General features: G+C 45.9%; 1 protein-coding gene across 5 annotated transcripts in view; it reads right to left on the bottom strand.

Moving 5' to 3' along the window:
- Positions 1-359: 359 nt before the first annotated feature.
- Positions 360-22,869, bottom strand: part of Ccdc91 (coiled-coil domain containing 91) — a 169,088-nt gene continuing 146,578 nt past the window's right edge. For all 5 annotated transcript variants that reach the window (XM_038319703.1, XM_038319702.1, XM_038319700.1 and 2 more), the window contains exon 13: positions 360-1,404. In XM_038319703.1, coding sequence (XP_038175631.1) covers positions 1,294-1,404 — 111 coding nt within the window. In that variant the 3' untranslated portion in view covers positions 360-1,293. The remainder of the gene's footprint in view (positions 1,405-22,869) is intronic.

Raw genomic sequence — 22,869 nt, forward strand, 5'->3', positions numbered from 1 at the left:
GCTTGTTCGTAATCTCAAAGCTCCCCTTCCTCGTTCATGTGTAGCAAGTCAGGCCAATGGCTTGCTTACTCTGAACTTTGTCTAAGTTTCTATGATAATTGAGGAGTCATAAAATTCTTGGAAAATACTGTCACTATTTAAGGGGAAGTCTTCACAAAACACGTTCATGGTGCAGAAATTTGAAAAATAAACATTTGTAATGAATTTCTAGATTGCACCCTGCATAGCAGGGCCATGCTTTTCCCAACTCTCAGCAAACAGAGGCAGGAGGATGGCTCTGATTTTTAAAGCTGGACTCACAGCAAAACTCTGACTCGAGGGAGGAAGACTAAAGAGAAAGAGAAAACACGGCAACAAAGTGAATTTTTGGAGCTTCTTTTATTACACTGAGGAATCCCAGAGAAGCTCAGAGCCACTGAGCATGGAAGCATTTCAGAGTGAGACACATCTGCACAGGTCCCTGCTGTTAGTCCCAGTGCGGAAACTGCTTATGATTAATATTGGAGCACACTGCTCATGGATTAAGAACACCCTGATGACCCCTTATGTCTGATTTTCATTAAATTCCCATAGATGTCTAGAAGTTCCAGTTACATTCTTTCTAGAGAATAGATTATGACACACGATTCTCAGAACCTCTGAGGAAGGGCAGGAAGCGAGTCTGTGCTGCTGTGCCCCACGTTTAACTGGGGCAGCTATTCCAAGCCTGGCCACTAGTGCTGCTTATTTTTGATATGATAAATCAACAAAAACCCACAGATTCACCTCTAGAGAAGTGGTCAGGTTAGTTACAACGACGACCACGTCAGTGTTTCCACCCACTCCACTTCTCAGAAACAGGCAGATGTGCAGTTACACAGATCACCGCGAGGCAGTTGAAAGGTAATCCTTCACCCAGACTGTCACCAGGCCACCTGAAGTTGTACTGTTCCCTCCATGAACTCTGCATAGCACGCCACTTCCCCATGACTTTAGGTCATATATATTCTTCCACTGCTACTTGTAATGAAATAACAGAGAATAAGAATAGATGGTTCTTCTAGATACTGCTCTGGCTCGTCCTTGACCTGGAAACCAACTGCTTACACAGAAAACAAGAGCCTCTTTCTAGGTCACAGCATCTATCAGCAGTCCAGTGACAGACACAACGGCCAGGAAAGGTAGCCTGTCACGTTCCTTTTATTCAGTGTCAACAGGCTCCATGGCCGCTAGAGCGCTCTGTTGCTTCTGGGTGCAGGCAAGGAACAGCGTCAGAGTAGGCAGGTGTGATGACAGGGACGGTGGCCAGCGTCTTTACTCCACGTCAACAGGCTCTGTGGCTATGAGAGCATTCAGCTGCTTCTGGGCGCAGGACAGGAAGAGTTCCAGGCTGGACAGACTGCGCTGGCGGGTGACCTGGTCCAGCTGTTGATGGTTGACAAAGAGGAAGAGAGAGAGAGAAACTTCAGTTGGGGGACAGTTAATCCGATGCCAATGAGACCCACCAGGGGGGCTTTCTGTGAGAGAGGATTCAAAGCCCAGTGGGACTCCCGACCGTCTGCCTGTGCAATGCCTGTTGCTGGCCTGTTATCTGAGAGTGACTTCACACTCCCACAGCTGGCTGTGGTCTGCAGTTACTGGAGAAGTTGTGTGCAGACTCTCAGGATGATTTTATAAAATGTAAGTAAAAACATGCTGTTTTTTAAAAAATAGATCAAACACCGTAAAGATCCTATCAAAATCACCGATGCACAGGACAGAAAGAAAATCAGTCACATCACGCTTGGAGTCAGGAGGGAAGCTGAATGAGGTGACACTCTCAATTTAGTCAAGCGTTGGAGAGGCCTGGAGGGGTTGGAGAGAAAACTCACCAGTCAGGGTCAAGAGCAGGCATTGCTCTTGCAGAGGCCAAGAGTTTGGTCCCCAGGACCCACACAGAGAGGCTCACAACTGCTTGTAACCCCAGCTCCTGGAGACCTGATGCCTTCCCTGGACTCAGAGAACCCACATGCACATGCCCGAGCCACACAGACACACAGACACACACACACACATACACACACACACACACATAAGTAAGCACAAAATCATTCTTTAAAAAATACTCATTGATGTTGAAACCTGTGTGATCTATTTCTGCTATTAAGAGATTTTAAGTTAGGATTATTTTAGTAGGTCAACATAAACCAATGCAATAGTAAAAAACCAGGTTCCGCAAAGACAGTTAGGGTATGACGGCTTTCTGGATGACGGCGATAGCACTGCTAACGGAGCAGAAAGAGATGCGTTAACAGTGAGAAGCTGAGGGAGCCTTCAAAAGGGCGCCGTGGGTTAAATATAAACCTGCCATACCCTCCCCATAGGCACCCCTAAATCCAAGTGAGAGTCTCTACCGAACTGCATTTAATAATCCACTGAAATTCAGGGTGACTAAAAACTAGAAGACAAAATTTTCAAAGGATTCAAGAATCAACTGGCAAAGAAGGTAATGTAGCAAAACAGCTGTATGGGAGGACCGGGCTGGACGAGACTCCCTTCGATTCCGGGATTCTGAGGTTTTCATAAATGGATAGCAGAGTTCTGGCTCATCTTTCCCTCTCAACATTTTTCCTCTTCCTTTGTTGTATGGTGCCTCTGGATAGTTGTGAAAACAAACACTCCTCCCACTCATAGGATCATAAATAAGAGAACCATTAAGTTTAGTCCTTCAAATGACCGTGTCTTCGGCTTCTAGAAATAAGTCTGGAAATGTTGAACATTTGTTGAGATTTCTGAGGACGATGAACTGATCTGTGCCCAAGCCCGATAAGGGCTGAGGCATCTACAGGGAAACGGCCAATGTATCCTAAATTAGACAACAGGAGGCCCAGCTTCATCCAGAAGTGGGGATGCTAAAAAGGCATTTTAACACAAGCAGGGCATGTGCATACACACACACACACACTCGTGCACGCACACTCGCGCACACACACGCACGCACACACACTCACGCACACCCACACACACCCACACCCCCATACACGCTGTTTAGTTGTATTTGGAGCAATAAGCAAATTTAAAACCCAAGCGTATGCCATTCAGATGAGATGTTCAGACCATTCTGGACTGAGTCTGTATGTGGAATTCCTATGGCATACAAGCTGGTTACTCAGGTAGTAACAGGTGTGACCAAACTGCTTCCCAGAGTGAGTCACCAGGTCACCAGTCCCGCATGAGAGGACCCAACAGTGGCCAAGTTCCCACCGCCCACCCTTGGCCACCCCCACGTCCGCGTCACGCATGTCTCATTGCCACCCCCTTTCTGCTCCCCAGTCTGCGGTCCCTGGTCTGGTTTTGCGGCCTACCCCCACAGTCCCAGAGGCACACACATTTGAACATTAACTGTTAGGATGAGTACACGACAGAGAACATGTGGTACTTTCCTTTCTCAGTCTGGGTTACTTTGCTTCATATAATAATTTCCAGGCCAATCCACGTATCCTGCAGATTTCACTTTTCTTTATGGCTAAATAAGATTCCATTGTGGATATACATGTTTTTTTCATTATCCACTGTCAACAGACATCTAGGTTGACCCTACTTTCTGGCTGCCGTGAACAGAGTGGGGATAAACAGGGGTGTGTAAACATTTCGTGGGGGACAGCGGCCTCAGGATGTGTGTCTGGGTGTGACGTAGACAGGCCATATGGTCAGGAATGTCTGTGAAACCTCCACCAACCTCGAGATGGACCCTCCGACTAGAAGGAGAGAAAAGAGCAAAGTAGCTCTAATTTGCATTTCTCTGATGGGTTAGGATGCTGAGCACTTAAATACTTGCTGGTCGTTTGTGTTCCTTCGACTATTTTATGATATTAATTCTTCTAACCCAGGAGCATGGAAAGTGTTTCAATGGTCTAGTTTCTTCTTCAAATTCTGTTTTCAAGGTCTTAAACATTTCATTGTAGAGGCTTTTCACTTTCTTGGTTAGGCTTATTCCTAAATGTTTATAAAATGTTCCTTTTAAATATTATTACTTAGTCTTTGAGAGGTGTCTTAGCTTTTCTATTGCTGCCATAAAACACCATGACCAAAATTACCTTGGGGAAGAAAGAACTGATTCACTTTACTCTTTCAGGTCACGGCCCATCGTCAGGAAAGCCAGGGCAGGAACTCAAGTCAGGAACCTGGATGCAGGCGCTGAAGCAGAGGCCATGGAGGAACCTTGCTCCCTGCTCCTCATGGTTGGCTCAACCCTTGTTCTCATGCCCGCCAGGATCACCTGCCCAGGACGCTGCACCCAGTGGGCTGGTCCCCTCCCACAATCGGTAAGAAAATGCCCCAAAGGCTTGCCCACAGGCCAATCTGATGCGGGCATTTTCTCAACTGTGAGTTCCCTTTCCCAAATGCTTCTAGCTTGCACCAAGTTGGCTAAAACTAACCAGGAGAAGATGTCACGGAATGCCTATAGAACAGGTAATGTTTCCCTGACTGTTTATTTATTCATTTATTATTTTTCATTATTTTATTTCCCTGACTTTTAAAACATTATATCCCATGTCTGTATAAAACAGATTTTGAAAAAAAAAAATGCCTGTGAATGATCTTATTCCTTCTGAAACTGTTCTTTTAGACCCTAAACACACACACAAACTACGCGTCCACGGAGAACAGTGGTTGACTGCTCCTGGGATTGCACAGTGACAGAACTTAACTGCTCGGTCTGACCCCCCCCCCCCCCCATCACAGCACACGGCATGGAAAACTGAAGCTGAGTAGTTAAGAGTCCAGGTTTGCATTCTCAATAGTCCTCCGCACTAAACAAACACCCACCTCTTAAAAGGACATTTAAACACATTTGAGTTTGGCCGTTGTATATCAAGGAGAGTCTTCTGTCTTTGTTTTTGATGGGATAGGTTTTTCAGAGGCTCCAAGGCCAGAGAGACACTGAAAAGCTCTGGATGACGATACAGTACCCTATTCTGACTTTAGATGCTAACACACTAACACACACCACACCCACGCACAGCTCTAAGATCCTGGACTTTTTCTTAGCCATTCACAAAGGGCTGATAAACATGAAGACATGGATCTCCCTCTGTGTGGTCTGCAGTGTGATGCTCTGACATTTCGGGATGAAGACAGCCACCTTTCCTTTCTCTTGTTTCTCTTCACTGGAGCTGAAAAACAATCAACTTTGTCTACAGCACGTCTAGCTGCTTTAACGGGGGCTCCCTGGTACTGTATCACGATGGCCACGCCTGCTCTGAGTTGTTTCTTTATTGAAAAGATTGTTCTCTATTTTTAGATAAGTAAGTCTGATGTGAGAGTCCACATTGTATGCAAAGCTAAAGGTCAGACGCAGGGCCCCTCTCTGGGAACGTATCTGTGATGTTACTGTAAACCATGCTGATAGGGACCTTGAGTCAACAGGGGAAATTAGTGTCACATAAAATATATGCTTAGAATAAATCAGACCCTGAAGGATTCAACAGCCTGGGCAGCGGTTTGACCCGAGTCAGTGCTGGCTGCCTTCACCTTGAACTTTGGAGTGTGTGGGTCTGGCCCCTGCACCAGGGCACTCACAGTCCACATCTGAGGATGACACCACGGAAAGAAGTCGTGTTCCAGATGGGCTACAGATGTTCGCTGGGAGCAAATGACAAGCGGGTAAGCTGGCACAAGGAGTCTAAACTGCGCTGGCCACAACTGAGGGCCTGTTGTTTCGTTTTAAGATGTCTGGGGTAAAAGCTTCTCTCTTCTCAGCGTCTCTGTTCTCGAACCATCTAAACTGAGTTCTTCACATCTGAGCAGTTGGCCCTTCTATCCCAAACCACCAGAGCCCGCGGGGAATGAAAGCACTCACTTCTCCACTCTAGAATCTACACACACATCAGCACATAATCTTGTTCAACTCCACGGGCTCGGCAGTAATGCTTGGCCGGAACAGAGAGGCCCGCAGTAGACATGGTCTTGGCAGGTAGTATGCCCAGTGTCAAGAACATGGCTCCTGATGAGAGGCCTGGTTCCAACAGCTCTCGCGCTGCCAATGGCAATTCCAACACAACCAAAAAGTAAGGCCATGGATTTAAAACTTATAGAGAGGAAAACTGACTACTGCTTCCCAGAATGTCTCTGGCTCAATGATCTAGATACTACCACTTGGAGTGGGTGAGGATGTGGTCTCTTGAGGACCCAAGGAGCTGGACACTGAGTCCCAGGAGTGTTTGAGAAGCTAGACATGGCTTTCCTGAGTGTCTGAGGAGCTGGACAGAGCTTCCCAGGGTGTTTCTGTCTCACGAGCCTACCCCTAAGCCATGTTTGTATTCTCCTGGCAACTGTATGAATGGGACAATTGAGGCTTAGAGAGGTTATAACTTGCCCAGGTAGAAGAGCTGGGACTAGCACCAGGTGTGTGTGGCACCCAAGCCCAGCCTACAACCTCAGCACGGTACAGCCTTCTCAGATAAGGGCTTCAGTCATGGCTGGGGGCCTTGGCACAGGGTCTATTTTGTTATAAATGCATAGGGGTTCTTTACGTTGCATTGCCCAAGTGCAAAAGCCTGCCAAGGTGCCAAAACCCTGGAAGATACAGCTACTAAACAATGCAATCATCTTCCTTCCACAGAGTACTCACTATGTTTCAGAAATTAACACACAAAAGGGTCCCTGAAAACACACTAGAAGCATTTAAAGAAAATTCAGCTTATTAAATACACCCTGGAAAGAAACATTGCCTTTAAAAAAAATCTGGAAATGTCAGTGGCTATACAGAAAAACAGTATGAGACTCCCTCCTACCCCAGCTTCTAACGAAACAAAGGTTTTTAATTCAACCTGTACAGTGTGGTACCAAGCGAGCCTTGCAGTGCAGAGCCACCTGAAGCCTGGGTGACCTCTGCTCACCCACTCCTGCATGTCCAGTACCAGTAATGAGGCTGGGCAGCCTTGGACCAACATGTGCTCGGTGCACACTTGGTACGGGAATTCTACTTACTTAGTGCCCAAAACTGTACCCCACAAAGCACTGCTGACTTGAATGAAAGGTAACTGTGGAGAGATTTCCCCCTCTGAAATATTCTTCATCTTCAGGGATTTTACAGTGTGTACACGATCATGGAAATCTGATCACTGTCAACTAGACCAACCACCTGGTACATTTTAAACAGACTTCTGCTCCCAAGGGAATGGAGGGAAGAAGTGAGTGCCTTCCCTGTGGTCCCTCTAGGAATCGCTGCTGCCTCCCAGCTAGCCCTGAAAATGGGAGGAAACAATAACCCCTCCATCTGTCCAGCACAAGTGAAGGAGGCTCGCTTTCTCTCCAAGCTAAACGTGGATGATACTGAAAAAGCAGAAATAGAAACAGGGCAGCACCTGCTCAGGCAGGGTTTGTGGTAAAACTTGCTAAGCCTTGGCAGAAGGCCTCATCTTCTTCATCAACAGGCTTTAAGGAAAATTCTAGGAAAAGCACACACATCTTTGGGTTACTCTATGTCTTAGTCTGTGTGATAAACACCATGGCCAAAAGCAACCTGTATGTTTAATTCAGCTTACAGTTGTAGGCTCTCATGTAGGGAGGTCAGGAAAGGAACTTAAGGGAGAGGCCATGAAGATACGTCTATTGGACATTATAAAGCAGAACTGACAGTTTGGAGGTTAGGATTTATGGCTCTATGGTGAGCCTGGCATAGAAACTCTATATGTAACTTTCACTATTTCAGTAATTTTCTTTGTCAACTAATTAGCTCTGACCTACTAGTCTGATTTTTATGCATTGCAAACAAGCTATAAAGAACATTCCTTAAAAACACAAAACAAACAAAACTAGCCCCCCCCCCCCACCGTATTCTCAGGTGATCAGATCCCCATTTGTCTTTTATAAAAAGCTGGCAAAACTGCTTAAACCTTTGCATGCAGCCAAGCTCTCCCAACATTCTAGCACACTGGGACGAGGAGATAAAATTAATAAGGGGTAGGGATATGCCTTCTGAGAAATGAAATGCATACTGCCTCTGGGAAATGAGAGGCCAAGCCCTCACCTCGGGTCACTACTGCCTGTGTGTACAAGTTCACTCTGGAAGGACACAATTAATTAAGGTGACAGAGCAAAGAGAGAAACTCTTCTTCCCTCTTAATGTAAACACATGACATCACGCGCGGAATGGAAGGGGTGAGTTGTAGTGATATTCTGTGTGTGTTTTAACAAATAAAGCTTGTCTGAAGATCAGAGTGCACAGTTAAATTACTAGAGGCCAGGGAGTGGTGGCACACCCCTTTAATTCAGAACTCAGGAGAAAGGCAGAGGGTGTCTGTTAGTTCAAGGCCACCCTGGGCTACACAAGATTGACTCTGTCTAAAAGAGAAACAGAGCTCACACAAAGGTGATCCCAGTCCTTGATATCACATGCCTTTAATCCCAGCACTAGGGAGGTGGAGACAGGAGTGATGTGGCAGGGCGGAGAGAGGAACGTAAATAAAGTGGAGGGAGATGGGAACTCTGGAGATGCAGTCTGAGGCCAGGATCTCCTCTTTGGTCTGAGCATTGGTAGAAGTAAAGGAACTAGTGGCTGGTTGCTCTGCTCCTCTGATCTTCAACATTAACCCCTATATATGCATCTGAGTTTTTATTAATAATACCAATTAGAATTCGTGCTACGATGGTTCATCTGAAGGGCATGGGGCGAGTCACGTAGAGACCACTGCCAGATAGAAGCGCCATGATGTGATTCCTTCAAAGACTGGTCCTTTACTGTGTCAGTGCCGCTCTGCCCGGATGCAGACTAATGATGGCTTTGGCGGTACATTCCAGGGTTCTTCTGAATTAAAGACAAAGGCCAATATGCAGAACAGAGCCACACACATTAAAATCTGCTCAACATAAACATGGCAAGCTGCCAGTCTAGCCTTCCAGTCTCTGGCGGCTGGGGATCCCATCTACTCCTTTAGGAAAACCTAGTAAAAGAGGTTCTAACAAGTTCCCACTTCTTGGCTCTGTATTTCTTTGAGGAAAGTACAGAAGTTTATTGCAGAGGGCATGTTTAAGAATCCAAACTTTACAAATACATACAAGGGATTTAGAGGAAAATAAAGTAAGCGTCTAGCCTTGCCCAGTTGGGTTAGGTATAAAAGAAATGGGGTAAAGCAGGGATAACGTCTGGGGAGGAAGACCACCATCATGCCTCACTGCTCACCCAAGAGAGCACTTGCTAAGGCACTTCCTTCAAACGTGGGAGTAAAGAGGCAGGGTGACCAAGGTTCAGCAATCCATAGTTTAGCCTAAAAGGCACCAATATGGTGCTCACTCTCCCGGGAGTCCTGGCCTACAGCTGAGACGCATTTGGGGTTTGCTCAGGGGAAGGGCGTGGATCCCGAGAGTGTTAGGAACTCTAAACTATCCCGTTTAGAGGAAATGAGGTCACTAGTGCCGAGTCAGAGATGGGCTACATCCCAGAAGCCACAGGCAGCTGGCTGGCCTTTCTGTGCTTTTCGAGACTGACTCGGTATCACGGTCTCACGATCCTTTCCAAAGGCTTCCTTGATGGAAATGCCAGGGCCCCGCCAGAGCTGATGTAGAGCCCTTCACAAAGGCTGAGTGGACTCAGCGCCCGGTTGCAGGAGCTATTTTCAGTGGAAGGTGAAAGAGAAGGGAAGCAGTGACCAGACTGGGTCTTTTGTTCCACCTTCCTGTTCGACAGACTGAGACGGAAGTGTTGGAAAGGCCCCATCTGAGAGTGTGCCGGGTGGCACACTTGCAAACCCAGCACTTGAGAGGCTGAAGCAGGGGCCTTGGTGTGAGTCTGAGGCCAGCCCTGGTTACAAAGTAAAACAGTGTCTCCAAGATCAAAGCGAAGCCGCACAGGGTCCTCGTCTGGGAACCAGCAAAGTCTGGCCTCATGCAGTCCCACTGAAAAGAGCTGGTTAGTGACCTCTCTAAAGAAGCTCATTTAGTTCTGAAAAATAGATGCGTACCACAGCAAAAGACTACTCCATTCCCCAAATGCATGAGTATATGAAAGACCTTGGAAAGACAGTTCACCAATTTGTGCGGCCATTCTGGAAGACTAGAATTTATTTCCTGTCACCCACATGATGACTTAACAACCACTTGCAATTCCAGTTCCACGGGGAGGGATCTAATGCCCCATTTTGGTCTCTGTAAGTACAATGTGTGTGTGTGTGTGTGTGTGTGTGTGTGTATGCATGTTCAGATACACAGTACACATAAAATCAATAATTTTTAAAGCATATGAAAATATTTATGAACAAATTGATCAGAAAAATATCTCCTAACACTCCTAAATGACAAAGACTACAAAGGATGTCAGTTGTCAGGACATTAAAACTACGGAAAAGGCTGAGTAAAACATCTCAACACAGATAATAATAATGATGACGACGATGATGATACCCCTGAAAGGCAGCGCTCTCAAACCTGCTCTCAGATCTCCACTATTTCAGCACCCCTCACAGGCAAGAAGTAGGGAACATAATGAATATCAGGGTCATTATAATGCCGGATTATTCTGAACATAAACTTCTAAATGACACACACCTCAAGATATAACCTTAGGTAATAAAAGAAGTGCATTTGAGAGATACATTTAGAAAATAAGATATTAAAACTAGTAAGAAATGACAAAGATTTTAAGGATGACCAACTACTAAAATTACTTGATAACAGACAAACCCTAAATAGAGTTCTGAAGTATTTAAAGAACGTATTTTATAGGCAACCAAGCCATACATAGAAAATTAACAAATTTACCGTAAAAATGAAGACTGTTTGTTTTGCAGATAGAACTGCTTCTAATTCTGACCACAAGAGTTTGATCCTGACAAGGAGAAAGTTGGGCACAATTCTACAAATCGTTAACAAAGCAGGGCCAATTGGAATATGGGACCGGAACATCGTGAACTAATTAATGGATAGCTCAGGTACGTGCCTTGGTTACAAACGAAGTGTGGCTTCTGACTATTACAGAGATGCATGGATATAATTACCAGATGAAATACAGGCCTGGAGCCACCATCATCAACCAATCATCACACGCCACAGGGGACCCATAGCTACAGGTGTTAGTGAAGAACTGTAGAAAGAGCAAATTTGCTGATGGATGTGTTCTGAGAAGTTCTTCAAAGTACAGGACTACCAGCCGACGGTGCTTCTCACACGACTGCAACCTTGTCTTCCAGCCCCTGGTGCTTCTCACACGACTGCAACCTTGTCTTCCAGCCACTGGTGCTTCTCACACGACTGCAACCTTGTCTTCCATCCCACGGTGCTTTTCACACGACTGAAACCTTTACTCTTCTATGTTTCTTATCTACACCCTGCCATCATCAACTGAAAAATAGGCTAATATATTCTTTCTGAAGATACATAACATTTACAGTGCTCTCTTTATGAACTCTGTATGTGTCGTCCAGCCCCCTTTCATGTCTGATATTCTATCTTAGCCATAAAACGCCAGGGGATGATTCTATCTTACATCCCGGACATGGATGTTCATTTTAATTAAAAAATAACTGCTATGGTCGTAAATCTATCCATTCTTCCCAGGGATTAAAATGATATGTGAGTGCCTTCAACAAAAACTTAGATATTACAATAATTAAAAGTTCAGTTTTTAAAACATTTGATTTGACACATTTACAATATTCAAACCTCCATCATTTACTTTTTCTGATACCACTCGATGCTCTTACTTTCCTGCCCAATTTTTGTCCTGTTCTGTGTCTGCCTGGGCCTCTCAAAGGCTTGCCCACAGCATGCCTTTGTGTTCATATTCCCTGTGTCTAGGATGCTCTTCTGGACTTAGCCACTCCGCTCACATCTCTTCTTAGAAGATGCTGGCTCGGTTCATTAGAAAGCCTCTCTCACTCTTCCCTCCCAACACTCACTCACTCTCCTGGTTTTTCCAGTGTCATCTCAAAATATCCCATTTGCTTCTGTCGATCGTATGGAAGATCTCTAAGGAAACAGAGTTTCCGGTGTATTCCTTTCCATGACTTTGAGGTCTAGAGTTCTCCGTGGCTCAGTGGCCCTGACGCAGCTGGGGCAGTGTTGTCTAGGCTCTGTGTGAGTCAACATCTAGAAAACTAGATGTCTAGGTGCTTGCTATGGCTTGGATATGAAGCGTCCCTCAAAAAGCATATGCATGCATTGGTCCTGATGCAATGCTCCAATGTGGGAAGTTTTGTCCTGCTGCATTATTCATGTGGGAAGGGTCAGTTCTGGTGTCTGAAGGTAGCATTCTGGGGAAGCAAGAATATCCTGAGAACTTTGACCTTATGAATGGATTAATTTGTGGGTGGATTATAATCTGAGCGGTACTGGGTACTGGTAGATAAAGAAGGTGCACCTAGTTAGAAGTAGATCCACATCATGTGGATTTAGTTTCTCCAGGATTGTGGTTTAGCACCTTATGGTTCACAGCTTAAAGGCTCAAGTCCCGGAGGAGGGGGTAATTTTGTGTATCTGCATACAGCAAATGTTTGTGGAGGGAGAGACATGATACTTTAGGCCTTAAGGGTCACTGAGCCACTGTCGTAGGGACCACTTCTGCATCTGGACTCAGGTAGCAGACCACAGGGCCACAGGAGTCGGCTGGGAACGCTCCCTCCCCAGGGTGAAGACTACCCAGCTGACTCGAGGCCTGTGGTGAGGATTAAACAGGACAATGTTTCCAAACAAGGTCTCTGGGGAGTTACAAGCACCAAACGCACAGCAGCTGTGTTAACACCACTGCCTTGCTACTTCCACGGTTCATTTTCGCTATCTAGTGGCAACTCCAACTTCATTTGGGGAATTCCTCCTTTCTCATGACTGCAATCAGGACTCCAGAGAAGTGGCGGCAGCTAGCTGTGTCCATTCCCACTTGACATTAGGAAGTCACCATCAATGCTGCTGCCTCTAGTTTCCGAGGCATCTCACTCCGTTTTCTCAGGTGCCAATCAAGTCGGCTGTCTTTCAGTAGATCCTGTATCCTAGAGTTGGCTGGTCCAGCTTCTAACACTTGAGAGCAAAGAAGCAGGACTCTGAGCGGCGGTGTCTCCAGATCGACTGTTTAATTAATGCTGAACTAAATTAAATGGAAGTGATATTGGTGACATCTCCGCATTTTCAACCACCTACTGCTCTGCTTCTCACTTCAGCCCCAACACACATCAACCTGGGCAAAATCTGCAAAGGAACGCAAGCCTCCTCCAAAGCTTCCAGGGGCCCAAGGTGTCAACGATCGGCGCTGATTGATTTCTGTGGAGACCTGGGCATAAAGAGCTTCCAGGAGTTCAAGGCCAGTGTTCAAGCCGCCATGCTACAGCACACCTGAGATCGTAAGGAGGGCTCTTTTGGATCTGGAGGTCAGCTTGGGTTATAAAATGTGTCTTGAGGCAGCCTGAGATAATACATAACACCTAGTCTCAAAAACAAGCAAGCAGAAAGAAAAAAAAGGTTGAAGGAAAACTGTCAAGATTAAATGTGTAAAAGCAAATGATTATCATAAAAAAGTAGTACTAGCTTTGTGGAGGGCATAGAGATTTTTAATCCTTCTCCTAGTGAGTGTTTCACCTCCTGCTGATGGGGAGGCAGATGATTCCAGGTCACTGTCTTCTACCAATGAGCCAATCTGCATCTAAGGGGAAGTCGGGAAACCAAGGCTGTGAAGGACTTTAGGTATTAACGATCATGCTTTTAAAGGAGCAATGAGCTGATCTAGTGGGGACTTTGTGGTTTCCAGAATGACACTGTGGACATCCGGTATTGGTATCACACCCTTGTTTACGTTGAAAGAATACACAAGGTTCCTATTTCTGCAGGTGCTTTTTATACCAAGATGTAAAGTATGTAGAGACTCAGAAGACATCATATACATGCATACAATACAGGTATGAACACACACAGGTGCACACACACAAAGACATCATACACATGCATACAATACAGGTATGAACACACACAGGTGCACGCATACACAGGTGCACACCTTTACCCCCTGTGGGGAATGTGTGGGAATGAAGGGCAGACATAAGGACTCCCTGTTTCCTATATAAAAGCATTATTAGCTCATTCCTCCCTGGGGCAAGTTCAATGTCAACCACTTTTTAATAAACTACATGCCAGGCTTTTCTCATTTTGCAAACTTGTCTATTTTCCATTTTAATTAACCACACACAAACACACTCGGAACTTTATGTATTCAATTACTTCTGAGTGTAGTCTGTTTCCTTAGCTTTAGTTAGTGGCTACTATCGGAGCCTCTACCTATATCCTGGCTTTGAGTTCTGGGTGCACATGTAAGGTGCACTTTGGCCAGACATTGCTGACCAGCATACCTTGTTGTGAGGAGGCCCCTTGTTCCTTTCCTGGCTGCCTAGACACCCGAAATAACCACACAGACACATTATTTAAATTGCTGCTTGGATCATTAGCTCTAGATTATTAGCTAACTCATATCTTAATTTAACCCATCTCCATCAATCTGTGCATCACCACGAGGTCGTGGCCTACCAGCCAAGTTTCAGTGTGTCTGTTTCCGACTATGGCTTCTCCCTGACTCTGCCTCCTTTTTCTCCCAGCATTAAGCCTAGCTTTCCCCGCCTGACTAAGTTCTACCTTGCTATAGGCCAAGCCAGTTTCTTTATTCATTAACCAATAAAAGCAACACACAGACAGAAGGACCTCCCACACCAATCTGGTTCAGGTGACTTAGTGTTGATGGTATCCGTTCACGGAATGATGAACTAATACAATGGTACTAACATTATCTCAGACAGTGGCATGTGGTATGCAAAGAGAGAAGACACAGTCGCTCCTCGGAGCGAGCACTGCTCCGGAGAGGGCAGCTAATGGAGACCGTGCTCTCCTGATGATTTCATCGCTGTGTGCCATTCTTCTTCCCACCACACTCCCACCGACTTCCTGGAAAGGTGTCTCGACCTTAGAGTCAATCATGTGACTTGTTATGATACATCAGACTCTACACAGTCAGCTTACAGTGTTTGTGCACTGGGGCTTCCTCTTACTTGCCCTGGATAGCTAGTACTGATACTGAGCACTAGAAACTGTTTGACCAGTGAACTTTTGATTCTTAAATGTTTATGCGAGTTTCACCTTCCTCTTGATTACTGATGCAGGAGTCTTAAGTATAAAGGAAGCCATACTGTACTCGGTCTGGTAAGAGGAAACAGGAAGAAATTTTTACTAACTATGAAAGTATACAATGAAAAAGGTATATATAAAACCTTTTTCCGTTTTTTAGACCGGATTCTAAAGCAACCAATAAAGACAACTAAGAACAGAAAGAGAACATGTGTTAGTCCCGCGGCTCAGCTCCACCCCAGACAAGATATTTTCACTTTCAACATATGCTACTCATGAAAAGGAAAACTGAGCCACAGAAAAGGGACAAACGCTGAGGATGGAAACAGAGTGAACACAATGACAGTCACACTAAATCTGAAGAGAGCTGGGCGAGCTGACTGATAGAGAAAAATGTCAGCAATATGGTTACTCTGAAGGCCTCACCGATGGATTAAAAAAAGAGAGAGATTGAAGTTCTTGACAGACAGCAAGGAAGCTGAGATTCAAATGTTCTAGTACAGATTATTAATGGCATGAAACAGGCAACTATTAGTGGGTTTAGTGGGGCCATTTCAATGGCCAAAAGGAAGATCTATCCCAAAGTATTTTACTTCAAATACAGAACTAAGAAAACCTCTATGAACAGACAACATCTGGAAAACACAAGTGGACTGGAAGGTTCTGTGTTTGAAGATGAGTTAACACGGTGGCTGGAGCTGTTAACCTTCAGATCAACCAACCAGTGAGGTCCAGGGAAAGCAGACAGTGAGCAAGTCTACCTCAGCCACCCTTGTCCAGGCTCCTCTTGGGGCCCTTATGTCTCATCTCTGTCCAATTTCACGCAGGTGCTGGAGAAAGTGGAGGCCAAGCCATAGTGGCATTTCATTTGTGTTTAAAAAAAAAACAAAGCCTGCCTGAGGATAAGAATAAAACAGCCCCACTGGTCAGTTTTACAGACCAGGCAGTGGTAACACACACCTTTAATCCCAGCAACACACTAGTTTGCCATAGAAACCGAGTAGTGCACGCCTTTAATCCTAGCCCTAGAGAAGATTATAAAATGGGAGGAGACAGCTCTCAGTCTCAGACTCATTCTGAGATTCTTGGAGGCAGGGTCACCATTGTTGGCCTGAGGTGGAGGTAAGAGCCAGTGGCTGGCTGCTTTGTTTTTCAGGTCTTCAGGCTGAACCCCATTATCAGTCTCCAGGCTTTTATTAGTCATGCTTTGCCATGCTACGGCCGTCTGCTGACCCCTTGGCCTTGGGCACGCTGGGCAAGCACTCTACCACTGAGCTGTGTCCCGGCCTAGGTAACAGGTTTAAAACAGCAAGAACATGGAAAAGGAAAGAAGAGACGCCCTGATTGACAGCCATAAATACAGAGACCAGAGATGTGCGGAGGGCCCAAGGAACATGCTGGGATTTACCCTAGCACATTCTGTGGGAAGGCAGCTGGCCAAGCTCTTTATCCCACAGAACTTTGTGGTGACCCCTCAATGAGGAAGACTGCTGTGACCACTACACACCAAACAGCCCCAATTACAGCGGTGTGGCAGCTGTCAACGCAGGCAACAGCAGACTCCAAGACACGTGACAACATCCAGCTCCCCATTCATCTACCAAACACTGCAGAGCCTCTGGACGGGAAGACACAATGTAGGCATCGGCTACAGAAAATTTCAGGTTACTTAAAGAAAGAACGCCATCGTGGTAGCCAAGAGATGAACATTTGCTAGGATGCCTGGCAGTCACTACAGCTCCGTTTTAATGAGAATGAGACCACCCCCACTCCCAGCTTGACTTCAGAGAACCAGCTAGAGGATTAGCTGAGAGAAAAAAAAAACTAGAAATATTTCTGCAGTAACCATGGTGACCTGAAGAAACTCCCAAAGTATGTGATGGCAATTTGTAATGCTCTGATTTCTGACACCCTTCCTATATTTGAGGAACTCCCCAGCCCCGTGAAGTCCAATTCCCCTACATCAAACTGAGCAATCTCGGTCATCTGGCCTGCTCGCCTTTGACACCATTTACTGGTCACATGAACAGGACTCTAAGCCAGACACAAGCACTGAGGTCTCTGCACAGGCACCTGTTCTAAGATGGCAACAGAGGCCTCTGTCTGTGGGGTGTGGCAAACTCAGCAGAGCGGTGGTTTTTTGTGATTCCTCATGTCACAGCTGCGGCAAAGGAAATGCTACCTTTAGCCCGTTCTATAGAGGAGATTCTGGTACTACGGGAATTTGGCCTTAACCTTGGTTTCTAGCTTTCCATGGCTAACCACTCATTGTCCTTCTGATAATCCTTGTTGGTGTTCACCCGCTGGCATCGGCTTCTGTGTGAACAAAAACTAGAAACTCAGAGGAGTAAGAAGGACCTCGGGTTGGTTCTCTGCATCTGTAGGGTTAGTTACCCAGGAGACATTGCAGAGAGAACAAGTAAAGTGTGCAGCCCAAAAGCAGTCTGGGACAAATTATTAACTTCAGGGCTTGAACAAGTGGCCTGGCTCTCCTTGCAACATATGGCACCCAACTTGGGGAGCTGCATCCACAGAAAGCCTGAGAGAGCTTGGGAAGGAATTCTTGACAGAAAACAAAGAGTAAAGCAGGGTTTCTTGGTAGCAACATTTTCTCAAATGAGCCAATTAGATTGAGGTCTACAATCTAATGTACACCTCTGTGTGATTTCTTGAGACTAAACGGCTGGGGGACCTGGTGGGACGGACTTAGTCAACAGGGGTATGAAGGGGCATCAACAGTGGGATACTTAGCTACACAATGACTCAGATGAGTTTCGATACCAAAGCTCAGCATCCAGCATGCGAGGTTAATGTGGCAAATGCTTTTCATGCATCTCCCAGGCTTGTCTCTCAGAAGACATGGAAACATTTTCTCTTAGGGTTACCAAACTACAGTATTTCACACTAGGGCTCACTATATTGCACCAGACTCCAGGACACAACACTGTAGTTTTCTGCCTGCAGGTGGGAAGCAAAGCAATCAGTACTGAGGAATACATATTCTGTCTCTTCATGGAGAAGTCCACAGGAAGAGTCACGTTGGGTTCCTCTGTGTCTCCGGTAGAGTGATTCTAACACTTCAGTGTGGGACGGCTAATTTGAGGGTATAACACCTTCAGAGGATCCTTTCTGTTGCTGAGGGTGTCAGACAGTAATTCAGCTCTGAGAGACACAGAATGAGGGTGTGGAGTAGGGTTTGTGATTCCCACAAGGGGCATTAATGGGGGAGTGAGTCTCGGAAAGGCAGCAATGGTGGCTAGACCTATTCCACCTCCTTGGGCTTTGCTTCTAAAAGTCACACCTGAATCCTTCAACAGATGGCTCTTCTCAATCAGCTTATCTCCCCCCCAGTCATTCTCAAAACTTCAGTGAGAATATAAACGTTTGTGTGTGTATGCAGTTTTCAAATGGACCATAGCAACTTCATCTTAAGTGAATTTCATCTCAGGTGATGCATAGATTTATAATAAGTTAGTTTTAGGGGCGGGACAGATAGCTCAATGCTGATAGGCAGGTACTGCTGTCAAAGAGGACCTGGGTACAGCTTCCAACGCTCACACAGAGTGGCTCACCATCTGCAACTCCATTTCCAGGGGCATCCGACACCCTCCTCTGGTCTCCATGGGCACTTTTAGCACATAAGCTCACACAGACACAGCATAAATAAAAAGAAAAAATTTAAGATGAATTTACAGGGTGTAAAGCAATGTGATTCATGGAATCACAGCTGAACCAACGGGTAATAAGGGAAGAAAACAAGAACTCACTAGGACAGGGATGCAGCTATGAGAAACACCCACAACCAGAGAGAGCTGTGCAGGGCACCATCACCCCAACAATGATCAGTGCTGCAGGGGCCCCCCTGAGACTATCCAGTTAGAACCCTGCCTAAGAAACAACAAACAACAGTCTGAAGTTTTAGCCGGAGGCAAAGCCAGACTTAGGATACACCCACAACTCATGGACTTCATTCAAAAACAATATGGCGGTAGGCGATGAGCAATCTCCCTTCTCTCTCCACGGGCTGGCCTTCCTTTAGGAGGGAGCACCCAGAATCTCCAGCAAACAACTGGCAGGAATGCTGCTGTGTCTCTGAAGGAGAAGAGAAACACCACATCCCTCAGAGGAGGACATTCTCGAGATGTTTCCAAAACAATATTAGTTACAACTGTTATTATTAGTTTTGGCTATTTTTTCAAAGGAAGGGAATGTTTGTGGAGATACACATGACAGAAAATAATGGCACGATAGAACAAGCAGATTAAGACATTACCAAGTGTCTTTTAGCCAGGAAGTCTTTCTTCTTTCCACTGAAAATCAGAAAATAAGAAGATGACAATCTCAGGACCTACACTCAAAAAGGAGAACCTGGCTAAGACCCCACGGGTCTCCTAATGGCAAAGAGGTGAGTGAGAGTCTCCATAAACATGCAGCTGTAGGGTGAAGAGTGCTGACCCGCTGGGGTCACATGCTCAGCCACACACCCAGTTCCTAGTGGCCAAGCCTGTGACACTCATCATCACAAAGGCTATTGTATTTCTAGATGTTCTGTGGGGAGCGCTGGTGAGAGTTAGCTCAATGCCTAGAACTTGGTCTCTCTCCTCTCCTCCTCTCTCTCTCCTTCCTCTCCTCTCTCCTCTCTCTCTCCTCTCTCTCCCTCTCTCTCCCTGTCTCTCTCCCTCTCTCCCTCTCTCTCTCCTCTCTCTCTCTCTCTCTCTCTCTCTCTCTCTCTCTCTCTCGACAACAGCTTGGTATCTCTAGCGAGAAGGAAAGATCTAACAGTGAGAGCATTAGAAACAGAACTTGACAGCAGGAGACACTGGTGCTGTGTTGCTCACCTCCAAGCCACGAAGGAGAATTAAGTTTTTGTTTGTGAAATGCCCTCTTGAGCCAACCTAACTTCAAACTTTAACGAAACGGATGGCTTTCAGGGCACACTGGGACCGTGACTCAGTTTTCTTAACTTGCTACAAACAAAGCCATGTTCTCAATAACAACGTGTGTGCCTGGACACGCGTCAAGACCAGCGAGGCCCTGGCACGCTAGGTTCTCCTTTCTCTCAACGCCCAAGGGAAGCGTGACTTGAAGGGAGTTTGGCACGAGCCTATGTGAAGGAAAGCGCTGAAGAGTGTGCAGTCTATTGGAGGCTTTGAGTGAACTCTCCCCCCATCCTGATGGGAGGCTAAGACAAGCCTGGGGGCAGTGACTGGCAGGCAGAGGGCAGGGAAGGCTCTGGCCACAGCTGCTGGGAAGCCAGGGGCTACTGCCCATGGCTTTCTGACTTGATTTATTTATAGGAAATAAATCTGAACTGCCTTTAGAGTAAGGAAAGGACAGTTTGTGAAAGCAAAGGACTTGGTCTCTTACAGGAGTGAGCAAATCTACATGCACAAATTGTTATAATCGGCCTTTCCCGGGGTTCTAATGCTCTGCCTCCCTTGGTCTTTGCCCAGCTTCCATGGCAGCTAGCAGCATATGGTGAGGGTCAGATCTACAATACTGGTGACGGAGCTCCTGAGCCTCCTCACAAGTCCCAGAAGACTCTGACATGGAATCCATGTTATCGCTTCTTCCCCAGCTGCCCGTGGTCCTGTGGAAGCTAGGGAATATAGGAAGCAAAAGGCTGATTAAAACACAAATACATGGGGCTGGAGAGATGGCTCAGAGGTTAAGAGCGCTGCCTGCTCTTCCAAAGGTCCTGAGTTCAATTCCCAGCAACCACATGGTGGCTCACAACCATCTGTAATGGGGTCTGGTGCCCTCTTCTGGCCTTCAGGCATACATGCAGAGAGAATATTGTATACATAATAAATAAATAAAAATAAATAAATAAATAAATTTAAAAAAAAAAACACAAATACATGACACAGTTCCTCGAGGCTGCAGTTCACGATCAGGTGGACGCTGTGATGATGCCGCTGTCTGTGGGGTCACCCAGGCTTCTCTAAGAAACCCCTCACCCGCATTCTGCAATCGAGTCCAACAAACTCTTCGGTCTTACCACGCCGGACTTTGGTAAGACTGTCACCAGTGCCCACCATGGCTGATTAGAAGTGCATCTGTCTCCCCAGGAAAAGTTAACATAGCAGATTTTATTCCATTATTTTCTACATTCTTGATAGACTGGGGCTGTAGTTCTCAAGATTATTTGGTACGTGAAATTCAGATTCTTTTGGCTGGACAATGGAGGTGAGAATTCATTATGATGGCTTTATTTTATCAGGTTCATTTTTCTGCTAGCTAGTCTTAATTTTAGAAATACACATACACACGCACACACACACAGCTCAACCCTTCATTGTGCTATCCTCACTAAAGTCATGTTACTGAGAACAACATGTTGCTTGTATTCATAGAGCAGGCATCTTTTATCCACCTTCTCCATTTCAGCTTGGGCTAGCAACATCATCAACACATTTTTTTTTTTCTTGTTTGAGCCTTGTGCTCAGGACATAAAGCCAGAGAAGACCACCCAGAAAGAGTTTATATTTACTGTATTTCCAGTACCAACTATGCAGTTCAGACTGGCCTGGAACTGTGTATATCTGAGGATGATCTTGAACTCCTGATCGTCCCGCCTCCCCCTCCAACAGGTTGGGATTACAGGCGTGTAACACGTATGTAGCTTCATTCTTTTGTCTCCATCTTGCCCACCGAGGGGGTTTGGCCAAAAGTCGAAGCATGGACTTCAGAATCAGACTGTAATTCTCTGTCTCTGTGACTTGAGGGCTGAGAGGCACAGCCACATTCCCGCTCCTCTGTAACATTCTTATGTTAGTGCCTGACTCCGGCAGATGATGTAAACGGCTTCATAGTCACAGTCATCAGTGACTTTGGATTTCCTTCTTCATGATCCATTACTCATACCACAAGACTTTTAACCATTGTTAGTAAAACACTCACCTGTTTGAACCATTTCAAAATAATGTCATCAAAATCATAAGCCTTTGATAACAGTGTGCCTGTCCTGATGTGATGGTCTGACAGATGGATAGATGCCTTAGCATGGCCTCTGGTCACATGTCAGGGAATATTCCCAGGAGTCTTCTTACGCAATGACATTTTAGGTCAAGAATGAAGGTCAAGAAATGCGAAGCGGAGGTAGGTTCATTAAAATATATTTTATAAAATAAACCTTCAAGGAAGAATTTAGGACAGCAACCAGCATTTAGGGTCCACTTGTATTGATACTAAAAGCTGAAAGGACCCTTTAAAACCTCACAGCTCATTGGCTTTGCGAAGCTTTCTTCTAGATAAAATTTTCTAAGCTCCACACTTAGGGAGCTGTGCTCACTGGAGGCCACTTAGCAAGGCAGCTCGAACTGGCTGGCTTCACTGACTCTCAACAGTTTTCTAGAGGGCCAGCTGACATGCACGAGATGTTACAGATCTGGAATGTAAAATCCTGATGGTTTAAATGAAAACAAGTGACCAGAAAGTACAACCATGAGGGAACGGTCCTCATGTGTCTCAGTCTAGAGAAGCAATCTCAAACACGACATCCGAATCAAACACCCAGCGGGTCCTGTGGGCCCCAGACTGACACGTCCCTCAGTTCATCCCTTACTGACTACAGCTGGGCCAGGCCACACAGAAGAAATGACTGATCAGGATGAGGGAGCAGGGGTGGGCGGCAGAGAAATGGCACTGCTTCTGCAGGTGTGTGCGAGAGGTCAAGGGCTGCTTCTGCAGGTGTGTGTAAGCGAGGTCAAGGATAACTCTTGGGATGCAACCAGTGCACACCAGGAACCGAAAAGCCCTGGACATACTCGGCAGTGGTCAAGGAAGAAGCCATTTGCACTCTCGGTGGAATGT

Source organism: Arvicola amphibius, chromosome 2, assembly GCF_903992535.2.
Source record: "Arvicola amphibius chromosome 2, mArvAmp1.2, whole genome shotgun sequence".
Taxonomy (NCBI): domain Eukaryota; kingdom Metazoa; phylum Chordata; class Mammalia; order Rodentia; family Cricetidae; genus Arvicola; species Arvicola amphibius.